This window comes from Phyllostomus discolor, chromosome 2 (assembly GCF_004126475.2).
Source record: "Phyllostomus discolor isolate MPI-MPIP mPhyDis1 chromosome 2, mPhyDis1.pri.v3, whole genome shotgun sequence".
In the NCBI taxonomy this organism is placed as follows: Eukaryota; Metazoa; Chordata; class Mammalia; order Chiroptera; family Phyllostomidae; genus Phyllostomus; species Phyllostomus discolor.
In genome coordinates this window covers 213,035,857-213,049,371 of record NC_040904.2, presented here as the reverse complement: position 1 = coordinate 213,049,371, position 13,515 = coordinate 213,035,857, and the positions used below count along the sequence as shown (strand labels likewise).

General features: G+C 61.6%; 1 protein-coding gene across 1 annotated transcript in view; it reads left to right on the top strand.

Annotated features, from left to right (window-relative positions):
- NFAM1 (NFAT activating protein with ITAM motif 1) overlaps positions 1–5,638 on the top strand; it is a 30,759-nt gene extending 25,121 nt beyond the window's left edge. The window contains exons 5-6 of the mRNA XM_036019702.1: positions 3,701–3,787; positions 5,142–5,638. Of these exons, the coding sequence (XP_035875595.1) occupies positions 3,701–3,787; positions 5,142–5,201 (147 nt within the window). The 3' untranslated portion in view covers positions 5,202–5,638. The remainder of the gene's footprint in view (positions 1–3,700; positions 3,788–5,141) is intronic.
- The last annotated feature ends 7,877 nt before the right edge of the window (positions 5,639–13,515 follow it).

Below are 13,515 nucleotides of genomic sequence, written 5' to 3'. Positions count from 1 at the left end.
TGGCTCAGCGGGTTGGGCATGATCCTATAAACCGAAAGGTCACTGGTTCGATTCCCTATCAGGGCACAGGCCTGGGTTGCGGGTTCGGTCCCCAGTCTGGGTGCATGTAAGAGGCAACTGATCAATGCTTCTTTCTCACATTGCTGTTTTGCTCTCTTTCTTTCTCCCTCCCTTCCCCTCTCTGTAGAATCAATAAAAGAAAAAAATTATTTAATTTACCTACGAAGCAGCATGGATTTGGAGTGGGCCAGACAGTCTGGGGTTCAAACCCGGTTCTTTTGCTCATGAGTTCTGCCACTCAAACTGAACCTTGGCTCCATAACCTTCCATCTTAAATTCCTTGTTTGAGCCCCATGCCCCTCCAGCAGCTCTGCGCTTTCTCCCGAGCGCCTCAGAACTGTCGGCGCGGTTTCTGCCTCTCCTTCCCACCCCGCTGCCGGCTCCCTGCCCGCTCTGCCCTTCTCCAGGGCTGCACCGACCTCCGCACCGCGACACCCATCGGGCAGCTCCCGGCCCTCGCCGGCCCTGATGCGTGAGTGGCATCCGACACCACTGAGAACTCCCTCCTCCTTGACACAGTTTCTTCACTTGCTTCTGGAACATTCCACTCTCTCCGGATGGCCCCCCCCCCGACTCACAAACATACCTCTTCAGTCTCCTTCACTGGCTCCTCCTTAGGGACCCCTGGAACCCTGGCCTCTAAACATTGGGGTCCAGTTCCGGGACCCTTTCTTTTTGACCCTCACTCCCTTCCCTGGGTGCTCTCGTTCAGCCTCAAGGTTTTGGGACCACCCAGACTCCGGCAGCCCCCCAGATTTGTGTCTCCAGCCCAGACATCTCTGATCACTCGAGTCAACTCCATTTGGGTGTCCCGTCTGCTTCTGTCTCCGGCCAAACCGATTCTTTACAACACCCCCCCCCCCCGCCCCGCCCCGCGGGAGTGCCTCTCCCCACGGTCCCCTCCGCGTGGTGAATGATGGCTCCGTGCTTCCTGTCGCTCAGGCTAACAACGTCGAAGCTGTTGCTCATGTCCGATCCATCAGCACATCTTGTTTCCAAGCACATCTGGAACCTGACCCTTCTCACCCCTCCAGGGGGCCCCCACCATTTGTTGCCTGGCGTCTTGCAATTGGTTTCGAACCAGCCGGCCCGTTACCCTCCCTGCCTCCCAGTGTGTCCCCGACCCGGCAGCAGCAGCGGAGTGATCCGTCCAACCGCGGACGGATCGCGGCCGCTCTGCTCCGAGCCCCGGGCGTGTCTGGGTCCCCCGAGGAGCAGACAGCCGCTGGGGTTACGCGCGCAGTAGTTCCAGCAGAGAAGCCACCTGGGGCGGAAACTGGGGCAGAGCAGGAGAGCCACGGGCCGATGCAGGGCTGGTCCTGGGGGGGGGGGGGGGAGGGAGGCGGAGAGGAAGCACTGAGCACCCTGCCATCTCGGGAGGGTTCGGCGAGGCCACCGGGAGCTCCAAGGTACAGGAGCCCTGCGTCCCCCAGGGCAGGTGTCCTTCGTGCTCACCACCTGCTGGGAGCAGCCTGTCGGGCATGTGGCCTCCGTTGCAAGTAGTGGCAGGTTTCAGAGCCCGGCAGCGGGGGGGGGGGGGCCCTCCGGTAAGTGCTGATCCGGGGAGGGGCGGGTCTGAGCAACACAGTCGCCTGTCTCCTCCCCCTTCAGAGGTTCCTGTCCCGCTCAGAGTCAGCGTCACAGCCCTGACCGTGGCCTCCCAGAGCTCTGTTCACATGCCCCCCCCCCACTGTCACTCCCCGTCACTCACTAGCTCCAGGCACACTGGCCTCCCTGCTGCTCCCCACACGTCCCAGGCATGGCCCCGCCACAGGGCCTCAGTGTTGGCTGTGCCCTCTGCTCTAGCGTGTCCTTTCTGTGACTGTCCCTGGGGCTGCTCCCTCGCTCCCCAGCTCTCTGCTCCCGACGGTCCCTTTGCCGGGAGGCGCTTCCTGACCTCCCTTTGAAAACTGCAACCTCCCCGCCCCCTCCAGGGCCTGACCTCCCTATTAGGACAGTGCAGCCCCAGGCCCGACTCAGCCCCGGCCCAGCCCTGCCCCTGCAGAGGCCTGGGCGGGCCAATCCCAGCAGGCCCACCCCGAAGGAAGCCAGCCTCGTCACCACCTAGGAAGGCCGGCAGGGCCTGGTTCAGAGCCTCTGAGGTTGCCCTGTGTTTCACAGCCTGGTGATGCGGGTCTCACCCTGAATGCAAATGCCGCCAGCAGGTCAGGACCTGTCAGAGGCTTCGCTGCTCAGCTGCTAATTGACAGCACCTCTGTAGGTCTCCCCGCCCTCAGCCCCTGCAGCTGCTCCTGCCCAGGGCACGGCCGCCTGCTGGTGTGGGGCCAGCAGCCCGCAGGGTCCTGGGGCAGGGCGCCTTTGTCTGGCTCAGAAAGTCCCTGGCCTCATGGGAGCACAAGGAGCTGGGGGCCAAAGGCCTGGGTTGCAGTCTCGGCTCCCCCACAGAGGGGCTGTGGGACCTGAGACATCTTTGGGGCTCTCCGGAGTAATGTGCAGCAGGCAGCCCATGTGAGCCGGACACGAGGGAGAGGCAGCCGCCTGCGGGAGCCCGGACCCGCTCGGCTGCAGGGGTGTCGGCAGGGGGTTTTTCTTCCCTCCTCTCTGTGACCAGAAGTGTCCGGCTGGAGGGGCGGTCAGATCTGTGGAGACCCAGGCCTCCGTGGACAGAGGGTAGGGGCTCAGGGCTTCTGTGTGTCAGGCTTGTGGGCGATGGCCGGCGCTTTGGGCAAGCGTGACAACCCGATGGGTCAGAGCAGGCCTGGGCAGCTGCCTTCCACCGGAACTGGGGCTCCTCCTTGGGGCAACCCTGCACCCTTCCCTACCGGGAGGCAGGTGGGAAGCCCCTCTCCCGAGACCCACCCACCCTCTGTCCGACTCCGAGGCCCCTCGAACTGGTCCCCAGGGCCACCTTGCTCTCACTGTGAGCGGTGCCCTTGAAGTGAGGGACTCCCCAGAGCCAAATGGTTTATTACACGGGTTTTCATGCCCCGCTGCCTCTCGGCGCCTCCCTCCTCCCCTCGGCGTCTCCCCCTCCCTCGCCTCAGAGCACCACCTGTCTCTCCAGCCTGCCTCGGCAACCCCTGCTTGCCTGTTGCCAGGGAAACCACCTCCTTGGCAACCAGCTGGCATCCCTGTGACATGTACACGTGGGAAGGAAAAGTTCCTGCCTCTCGCTTAGGCTGTTGGTGGCTCTGCTCTGACAGTACCCAACAGCATCCCTGACGGTCCCACACGGGGCCCAGGCTGTGACCACAGAAGGGGGAGGGAGGTGTCCGGCCTCTTTCATGACCATTTCCCTGACGATGACTCTACAGTTACGAAGCACCTGCTATTTTCCAGACCCTGTGCTGGGCCCGTCACCCACAATATCTCATTGGATCATGCATCGAGCCTGCAGGATAGATAGGATTATTCCCATTTTGCAGATGAGGAAACTGAGGTGCAGAGCCAAGAGTGGAACTTAGTCTTGTCTGATTTCAAAGCCCCGGGTCTTTCCACCACCCTGAGGCGCTCTGGCCAGGCTGCTCACAGGTGCGGCAGCGTGACCAGACGTGGCGTGGCGTCCCCTCACAGACCATGGCCTGCAGGGTCTGCCCATCTCCTGAGCTCCCGCAGGCTGCCGGGGCCAGGCCCTGCCCCTCTGTCCACCCCGCTCTGACCCTCACGCCCTCTCCCGCAGGCCCTGCAGCGCCGGGAGACCGAAATCTACGCCTGCATGCAGCCCGGGGCCAGCAGAACCCCCTCCAGCGGGAGCCTGGTCTCTCAGGTATGCAGGGCACCGGGCAGCCGGCCCAGCTCCCCCTTAACTCCATCGGACCCTCTCCTCGTCTGTGCAAGGGGGCAAACCAGACCACAGGCGTGAGCCCCGGCTGAGGCTCGGAGCACCATCCTGAGACTGCCGGCCTAGCGGCGACAGCGCTGGGGGGTGGGAACCTGCACTCTGCCCCTTAGCTGCTGGGCAGCCCTGGCCAAGCAGCTGCCCTCCGTGCCCGAGTCTCCTGTCTGTGAACGGAGGAGCCCGGCAGTTCATACGGGTTTACCACGACGATCGAATGTTGTAGTGGGACCCACCAGGCGCCCACGTGGTGTCCGCAGTGGCCAATCAGGCCTGGGGTGTGAGGCTTCCAGCTGCCCCCAGGCCGATGTCAGCTCAGGTTGGGAGCTGGCGTCCCCACTGGTGCCGGCCCGGGCTGGCCTGGTCAGGGCTCCCTTACCACTGTGCTGGCGGCCACGGCATTTCACTTCATCGCGATTCTCTTTTAAACCTCTGTTTGCTCATCTGTAAAGTGGACGAGTGACACTTGGCTGCAAAACCAAGTGCCCCTGAATTCAAATGAGTTCCAAGTCAAGTAACATCTGAGAGCTGGACCCCATAAAGCACAAGGGGCTGTTAATCGGATACAGGAGCCCATGAGTACCTTAGAAGAGCCATGGGGAAGTGAGGGGGCTGGTGCCTGGTCTCCCCCACCCCGGGGGCCCAGGCTGGCACTGTGGGCTGAATCTCCTATTCTCAGAGCCCTTTCTATACTCCGCCCTGGGCTGGGCCCTGACTGGAGGCAAGGCTTCCCCATCCTGGGACACCCATGTGCCCGGGCCATCCCAGGCAGTGCCCACCCTGTGCTGGGCCCCAGGGTGCTGGCCGGGATGGTAGCACACGCCCCTGCCCTCCAGTAGCCTCGGGGCTGCAGGAACAGGGTCACCGACCCAACAAGTGCACGGAGACATTTGTGGCCTGTCTGAGAGGTGGGCTCTGGGGAAGCACAGAGCAGGGGGCCCGAGAGGGGGGTTGCTGGGGATGCTGAGCAAGCCCTGCAGGTGAGTAGGAAGTTTGGGGGGAAGGGGTGGGGTCGAAGGAACCACCCAGACAGAAGAAAGAGCGTGCGTACGGGGAGACACGGAGTCAGGAAAGGCGAGGCCGGTGGGGCGGGAGCGCAGTGAGCAGGGGCGGGGTGGGGTCGAGAGAGAGAGAGAAGGGGCTGGCCAGGGGGGTCTGGGGGCAGGGGCTGGCGTCCCTGTCACAGGTGCGCAGGAGGCCGTCAGTTCGTTTGCCTCTGACGAAAATGGGATTAGTGCCAGTTTGTTCTTTTCCCTATTATTTGTCACTTTTCTGTTTCCCCCAGGAAAATCCACATAGGTTCGAGAACGATGATGAATTTAACCTGGTCTATGAAAACCTCTAGGACAGCTCCACCTGCCCGTAGGTCTCGCCCTGGATCAGAGGCTCTGGCGCAGCCTCTTCCCCCAAGGACTTGGTCTGGACCCGGAGTGAGGCCCTAGAGCACCCCCTCACTCGCCCCCACACCCCAGGCCCTTCCTGCCTCGGCTGCCTCTGCCCCGTTCTGCACCCAGGCAGGCCCATGGAGTGCTCCCCATCTCTAGGCCTTGGTCCAGGTTGTTCCCTCTGCGAGGAGGGCCCTTCCTCAGCCTCAAGGGCTCTCACGGACCCTGCCCGTTCCCAGAGCCCTCCTCGCCCCCTCGACACCCTCAGGCTCTCCTGGCACCAGCCTGCACCGCGGCCCACCGGGCGCCTGGGAGCTCCTCGGGAGGGCCCTGGCCAGGGGCCCTCGTCTGTGCTGTGTGCACACAAAGCGGATGAATAAAGGAGCAACTCTGCAAACGTCCCCCCCTCCCTGCCCCTGCCGCACTAGGCCAAAGGCACCAGGTGGCCGCATAAGGTGAAGAAGAGGGGGCTGGAACGGGAAGTATGGGGCGTGGGTGAGGACGGTCCTGCAGAGGCCGGGCTGGCCTTGGGGACGGAGCGGGAGGCGGAGGAGGTAGCTGAGAGGCTGGAGGGCTGGAGGGGCTGGAGCATTGAAGATCCAGTGCCCACTGGTGAGGAAGGGGATCCAGACCCTTCTGAATAGGGGAGGGGGAGGCGCTGGCTGACCAGGAGCCACACAACCTAAAGCTCCCTGCCCCCCGCCCCCCGGAAACCCCTAGGTTGTCTCCCATCTGCCTGTGTGCACTGTGCTGACTGCTTCGTCGTCACCCCGTTTCTCAAGCCTCCTCCACCCTTGGGCCTCAGCTGCTCCTCCTCCTACCCCAGGCCCCGGTCCCCCTCAGGCCCCTCTTTCTGGCCCATCTCGACCTGAGCCACCTCCTCTGTCTTTACTGGAGCTATGCTCGGCCCAGGCCCCCTGGGGATCGAGGACCACCTGCTTCCATCAAGGTGTAGCTACGTGGCTTGGTGCCTGAGGCCCCCCCTGGGTAGGGGAGGGGTCCCTTCATATCGCAGAAGCTCAGGCCCCTCTGGGCCTGGCCCTGTGTCATGCCCGCTATTCTGAGGGTTCACTGCGCCCCTCATTTCACCTGCAGCGGCCCCTCGCTGCGGGTGGAAACCCACTTCACGGGAAGCCAGGAGCTAAGAGTCCAGGTCGCCCAGGCTATGGGGCTCCACCCCGCGTCTCCCTTGGCCTTCCATTGTTTTCTCATTTGTAAAATGGGCAAGTCGGGCCTCCCTCCCCACCCCCTGCCACCCCAGAGGTCCCTGAGGAGCCCTCGCACACAAACCCCAAATGTGTGTGGGAAGGGCGGGGGCCCAAAGTGCAGCCCCACCCTGGCCCCTAACAGCACTGGGCCGGCTGCTGGCTCCGGACAGCACAGGGCCTCACCTTGGGGAGAGAAAAGCTGGGGTGGAGGAGGGACGTAGACTGATTTTTGGGAGAAGCTCTGCCCCTCTAATAGGGTGACGCTGGGCCTCCTCGGGCCCACAGGGGAGTCCCCAGCCTCCCAGCCTGGGTCTGGGCCTGGCCTGCAGGCACCCAGCAAGGAGGGCTCCAAGCCGGATGACAGGGTTCAGTGGAGAGGCCCCAGGAGGCTGGAGTTCAATGAACTCCGTGCCTGTTTAGGGAGGCGAAGCTGCCTGGAGCAGGACTGTCTAGGTTTCTGACTCCAACAGCCTGAGTCAGCAGCCAGGGCGGGGGTGGGGGGGGCTGGAGAGGGCTCCTCAGGGAGCAGGAGGCTCCGCAAGAAACCCAGAGCCAGCGAGCCCAGGAGGAGCCCACTTGGCCAGGCCGGGACCCCAGACCCTCCGGCTGGGAATCAGCCTTCTCCCGCTGGCCCCGGGGGTGGAGAGGGGGCCTGGGGGGATTACCACACCCTTCAGCCCTGGGCCAGGCCCCAGCTTGGCTTCCCTGCCCCACACTCCCTTCTCCCCTGGGTCCTGTCCCTCCCTGCACTCAAAACCCAAAACCTCCCACAGTCCCCACTTCACTCGGAACAAAATCCCACCCAAGTCCTCCCTGGGGCTTATGGGGTCCTCAGGGACCGACTGGTCACCCGCTTGTGGACGCAGACATTGCCAGCGTGGTGGCGGAGCCCAGTTCAGGGCAAGGCTGTGTAGCCAGGAGGTTTTGCTGTGAGCAAGAAGAAAGGCAGGGAGGAGGAGGAGGAGGAGGAGGAGGAAGGGTGGGACCCTGGGAGGGGCTCTGACCCAGGGTGGGTGGAGAAAGATTGTTCTAGGACTTCAGGCGTGGAGCCAAGAAGACTGAACGCTTTTACCCGCCGCCCCCAGGACCGAGGGCCTGTGGAGGTGGGCTGGTGCAGGGGCGAGGGGTGGCAGGTTCCCTCAGGGCTGCAGGTGGCAGGCAGTGAGCAGGGAGGAGAGGACAGAGAGCTCCTTGCAGGCAGCCGGCAGGCTTTTGGGTAACTGAGTGGGTGGAGGAGAGGAGAGAGGGGGACCACGCTTGGGGGCCGTTTGGGGACTGGGTGGCTGCTGGCCTCCCCGGTTCCCCCTTTCAGCAGCCATGTCCACTTGGGCCTGAGTTTCAGTGACAGTCCAGACTGCTCAGTGTTGCTCAGAGAGGATGGGGTGGGGGGCGGGGAGCTCCCCACTTGCAGAGGCTCAGTGGCTGTGCCTGGGGCCCCGTCCCTTCCCCGCCAATCCTTCAGGGAAAGCAGGCTGCCAGGACGCAGTGTGGAGGGGCCTGCTAAATGAGGGGCAGGCCTCCTGGTGGGTGGGGACCCAGGCTCTGCAGCTGCCCCTGTGGGGAGCATCTTAGAGGGAGGGGAGGAAAGCAGAGGGGTGTGTGTGTGTGTGTGTGTGTGTGTATGGGTGTGTGTCCTCAGGGGGTGCTGGAGAAAGAGAGCAGCTGGGACAGCGCCCCAGGGAATGGGACCTGTGGGGGACAGGTGACACTCAGGAGAATAGGAGCCTAAGGGCGGATGACAGCAGCCATCCTGAGGGTGCATGCAGGACCTGGAAGGCTAGGGGTAGCCCCAGGCTGCCCTGAGGGCCAGGCCTCGGGTGCTGCTTCCTCCCGCCTGGACCCTGCCCCCAGGCCTGGCCTGCCCTTGCTCTGACCCGAATTTCCCACCATCTCTCGTCCTCCTAGGTCACACCCTGCCGCCCTCTTCAGAGCCTCAGGGCATGTGAAACATTTCAAGTGCCCCCGATGCCCTGGCCTCTGCAGGGCAGCAGCTCCGAAATGGCCCACCTACCCCTGGCCCGTGGGTGCAGGCTCCACCCCTCCTCCCCCCTTGGCTCTTGCTCCTCTCAGCCCTTGCTGGAGAAAACCAGCCCTGCAAACTGAACTGCAAAGTGGGTGTGGGAAGCGGCGGCCCCTCCTGTGTGACACTTTCCAGAAGATTCTGCAAAGCAGAGTTTCCATGGGAACACGTGTCCGTGGCACGGGGAACCCCACCTTCACAGCTACCGTCTCGGGACCTTGGCTGGGGCCGGAGGTGCCCTGCCAGGCACAGCCACGGCTTTTTGGCCGCCAGCCCTCACTAACCTGAAATCAAGTTACAGGCAAATTTGCCCTGTATTTTCCTTTCTTTTTTTTTTTTTTTACCATTCTAATTTAAAGGCCACGCTCCACTCTAAGGATGCCTCTGGGGTTTCCAGGATGGATTTTTATGTAGTTCAATAGTTTTCTTGGCAGAACGCTCCGCCAGCAGAGGTGGGCCATGGCCTCAGCCCAGCCGGGCTGATGGAGTGGCGTCTCTCTGTGTCCCTCTTGGATGCTAGGGGATGTCCCTTGTCATTTCTGAATCCAGACTCCAAGAACTGGGGACAATGGCATGAGGCACGGAGACCCCTTCCTTCCCAGCCCCCTCTGCCCTGCAGTTCCCACCACAGCCTCCGAGCTGGGTCAGGCCCCGCTCTGTGCACTTGGCCGTGGACGTATTTGTTAATGTCTATCTACACAGGTGAGGTGGCCGCATATTACAGTCAAACAAACAACAGCAACATGAAGTTCCCTTCCGTGCTCTTGCCACCTGGAATCCTCCATCCCGACCCCTTGCCCCAGGGCTGACCCCTGAGTCCTTTGAGCGGGTTTTCTTCTGGGCTGTTTTTATGCATCTGCATACCTATATGCTCACATACGAACGTGTAAGATATGTAGTCTTTGTGCGGGGTTCTGAAAATCTTAAATGGCACCCCCCTGCAGGTGTTACCTGCGCTTGCTTTGTTCATCGGCCCCCGGTGGTGGGGGTCTGCCTGGGACAGCCACTCCCAGCTGCCAGCCTCGCCCACGGCAAAGGACTCCGCAGGGCCAGCGGACCCTCCTGTAATCAGGCCCCGACAGTGGCCTTTCTGTCGCTCGCCATTGTCCCACACAGCCGAAAGGGCTGCAGGGGACACCTTGGACATACCTGCAAACCGGTCAGGGTGTGGACACGAACTACTCTCACCGGCACTGCTGAACCCGTACTTCTAGTCCTCAGGCCATTTATCTGCAATTTCTCCTTTAATCCTGAAACGAGGGGCTTGTCTCTCCATTTAACTAAAGCAGAAACTGTGATCCAGAGAAGCTAACTACCTGGCTAAAGGTCCTATGGCCCGGAAGGGGCATCGCTGGGCTGGCTATGACTGTGTGTGTGTGTGTGTGTGTGTGTGTGGTCCTGTTGCCTCCATAGGTCAGGGGAGGGGGGCTCTGCCGTGGGGAGGGGGACAGAAAGAGTCTTAGGCTGAGGAAGCCCACGAAGGGACAGGTTTCCTTCAGAGATGGCCTGTTGGCCTCCCATCGCTCACACCGTTTGTCAGAGCTGCGGGAGTCTGGGGTGGCCTGCTGCTCCCCGCTGCTGCCCCCCGCCCCGACAGGGTTCTCTCTCCTCGGGCAAACAGAGACAAGGCAGTACGGATGGTGGGTCCAGACTGGTGCCTGGCACCCCCACCCACGGTGGGGCCTCGAGTCAGGCAGCCTAGACGTCTGGATCCCAAGCATCCCCGGGAAATCTCAGGCACAGCACGCCTGGAGGTGGGAGCCTGCTCTCGGAAGCTTTATAATCTGGGATAATGCTGCTGTAATGGGCATTGTTCCCCGTTTACAATCCTCTTGCTACCTGAAAACCTACTTGCAATGGCTGTGTCTGGAGAGGGTTTAATTTTTACCATGTTGTGGCACTTCGGGGACTGAGGAGCAAAGGCTTTTTCTCTGTCACCCCTTTGCCCCCCCACCCCGATGCCCCAGTGAGTGCCACAGGCCAGGGGACCGTTCTGGCTGACCTCATTGCCTCCGCTCAGGGCACAACCCTGTACCCCGAGCCCCTCCGTGGGTCCCCAGCTGACCTGGTTTCCTCCCCAGTCCCCCCTCCTTCCTCCGTTGAGCCCACCCATTTAATCTCTCCGCAACCCCTCCCTCTTCCAGCCCTCTTGGTCCCTGCGCCAGATCCGTCTTTCGATAGCGCACATTTGACTCACTCCGCTCTCCAAACCCCACAGCACCTTACATTTACGGTCAAACCATTTCAACGAAGGGGCCAAGGTATTTCAACAGGGGGAAAGTCTTTCCAGCAAGTCGCAGTGGGAGACAGGGCCATCCTCATGCAAAGAAGGAGGTTGGACCCCTGTCTCACACCCTTCCTCTGTCCACAGGATGGGGGGCTTGTCCTTCGGTTCTGCACTCAGGGGTCTTGCAGCCTCTTAGTTCCAGCTACGTGCCAGCACTTTTACTGGGGCCGGGGTGAGACACAGATGGTCCTGTCCTTGCAGAGTCCACCAGCCTCATTTCTGGCCAGCTCCTGTGACCCACAGTCACTCTAAGGCCCATCCGTGCTCCTGTCTGTGACTGCCGTTCCCCCAAGGGCCAAACTCCTCACCTCTGGACCTGAACAGGCATTCCGTTCAAATGCCACCTCTTCCAGGAAGCCTTCCCTAAAACCCCCTCTCCACTAAGTAGTTCATTCATTGCTCTGACCTCCTTTCATGGAGTCAATTCATCTCTGCAGCGGGCTCTGGGCTTCCAGAGCGTGGGGGTGGGGCGGAGGTGGGGAGCTTGTCTCGTTTTCTGCCTGACTCATCGCAGGGGCTCTGGAACCATTTGTTTAAAGAGCAAGTGAAATCTTTTCTTCTGCTGGCGATTTGGTGCCAGCGCTTGATGAGAGAGAGAGCATGATTTTTTTTCCCCCCCAATTTCCAGGAAGTGATCTCTAATTAGTACGTGACCCATTTTATACATGTGAAAAGGGAGACAGACGCGCTGCGGCCCCCACAGCACCTGGAGAGGCAAGGCGATGACGGCGGCGGCGCAGGTTCTGGAAGACCAGCCCCTCCCGCCTGCCGGGAAGGGGCCGGCCCTGTGCGGGGGCTGTGGGCAGCGCGGCGGCCCCTTCCGCCGCGCTGGAGAAAGGCCAGCGGCAGCCCTTGCCTCACCTCCTCCTCCTGCCTGCGGAGCGAGGCTGTCAGAGGCTGCGATCGATGACACGTGCCTGTGGAGCCGGTGTCAGGGGCCTGGAGCCCTGTTAGGGTGGTTCTGCTAATTGATCCCAGAAGCCCCTGTCACTGCCAGGGGATGCCTCAGCCGGCTCGGCGATGTCCTGACTGCTGTCCCTCGCCTCACCAGATGGCCTTCCCGCCTGCCTCAGCTGCCTCTAGGCTAGGCCAGACAGCCCCGGCCGTGCAGGGCCTGGGACTCTCCAAGCAACCGGCAGAGCTAAGCCCAGTGGGCAGTGCAGGGAGCAACGGAGAAGTCCCCTGCGGGTCCCTCGTGTCCCAGCCAAGCCACAGCCACCCCGAGAGTGGCTGGATAGGTGGGGGAGGCTCAGAGCTGCGGGGGCCTTTAAAAGCTTTCCTATTCCTCTCTGACACCCAGTAGGAACCTCAAATGCTCCCCACCTTCCTCCAGCAGCCGGTACAGGCACTGCCTCCTTTGCGGGGAGCCCTGAGGTGCCCTGTGTGGGGAGGGTGGAGCCAGGAGAGCCGCTGACCTCACATCTGTTAGGGCAAGTCTGCGCAGGTCCCGTGGCGGGGGTGGGGGAGGAAGACTCTGGAGCCAAGTGATTCGGTCCAGATAAGAAAGTGGTAACTGTGGTGTGTACAGCCAGCCTGGAGCTCCCGCCCCTCGGCATCCCCTCCCCACCCCACCCCCTGCTTCCTCACCTGGAGTGAGGAGCTGGGAGGGGCGGAGAGGCTGACACTGGGTCGGCCTGGCCCCTCCGTGGCGCTCCTGCCCCACGTCTCGGTGCTGGGGGACGCTGCTGTCTCTTTCTGGGTTCCAGTCTGGAGCTGGAGACCGTGGAGAGCTGGAGGACACTGGGTCCCACAGCTGCCCGCCTGCGGGAGGAGCAGCACCTGCTGAATGAAGGGTATGGGGTTTCTGGATGAAAATGCTCTGGCGTTTGGCAGTGCTAAATGGTGCACAGCCTCATGAATATGCTAAAAACCACTGAACTGCACACGTTAAAAGGGTGAATTTTATGATATGTGAATTACATTTCAATAAGAGAAAACAAAAACTGTCCCGTTTAAACACTGTCTGTGCCCCCGTTCATTACTCCCAGGTCAGAGCACACACACACGCACACACTTCCCTGGGACCCGGTGCAGCTCCGCCCTCTACCCTTCGGCCCCAGCTTGCCCTGCACAGTCCCCTTTCCTGCCCTCCCTCCTTCCCGCCTACAGAAAAGCCTTTCTGGGACCTCGCTCAGCCTCCAGGCTCGGCGCCTGCAGCTCCCTCTGCCTAATAGTTAAATGCTTGCTGAGTTCTTATCTGCAACTGGACACTGTTCCCATTTCACAGGTGAGGAAACTAAGGATCAGAGAGATACAGCAACGTGCCCAAGGTCGCGCAGCTGGCAGATGGTGCGGCTGAGGCTCACGCCCCAGAAGTGGCGTCAGAGCTCAGGATCAGTGAGTTGCCTTCTGCAGTCTGCTGAATAATGACCCCCGCCCTCAGCAAGACGGCCACAGCCTAATCCCTGGAACCGGTGAAAGGCTTTGCCAGCGTGATTAAGGATCTTGAGATGAGGAGATTATCCTGGATTGTTACCGTTGCAAGTGTCCTTAATGGAGGAGGGAGATAACAGAAGGCCGAAGGCGCTGTGACCTGGAGTCAGAGAAAGGTTTGAAGATGACACGCTGCTGGCTTTGAACGCGGAGGAAGGGACTGTGAGCCAAGGAACGCAGCTCTGGGAGCTGGAACGGACAACACAACGGCCTCTGGACGGAGGGTGGCCCTGCTGACACTTCGGTTTCCACCCAGCGAGACAGATGTTGGAACTCTGGCTTCCAGAGCTGTAAGAGAGCAAATATGAGCTGTTTTAAGCCACCAG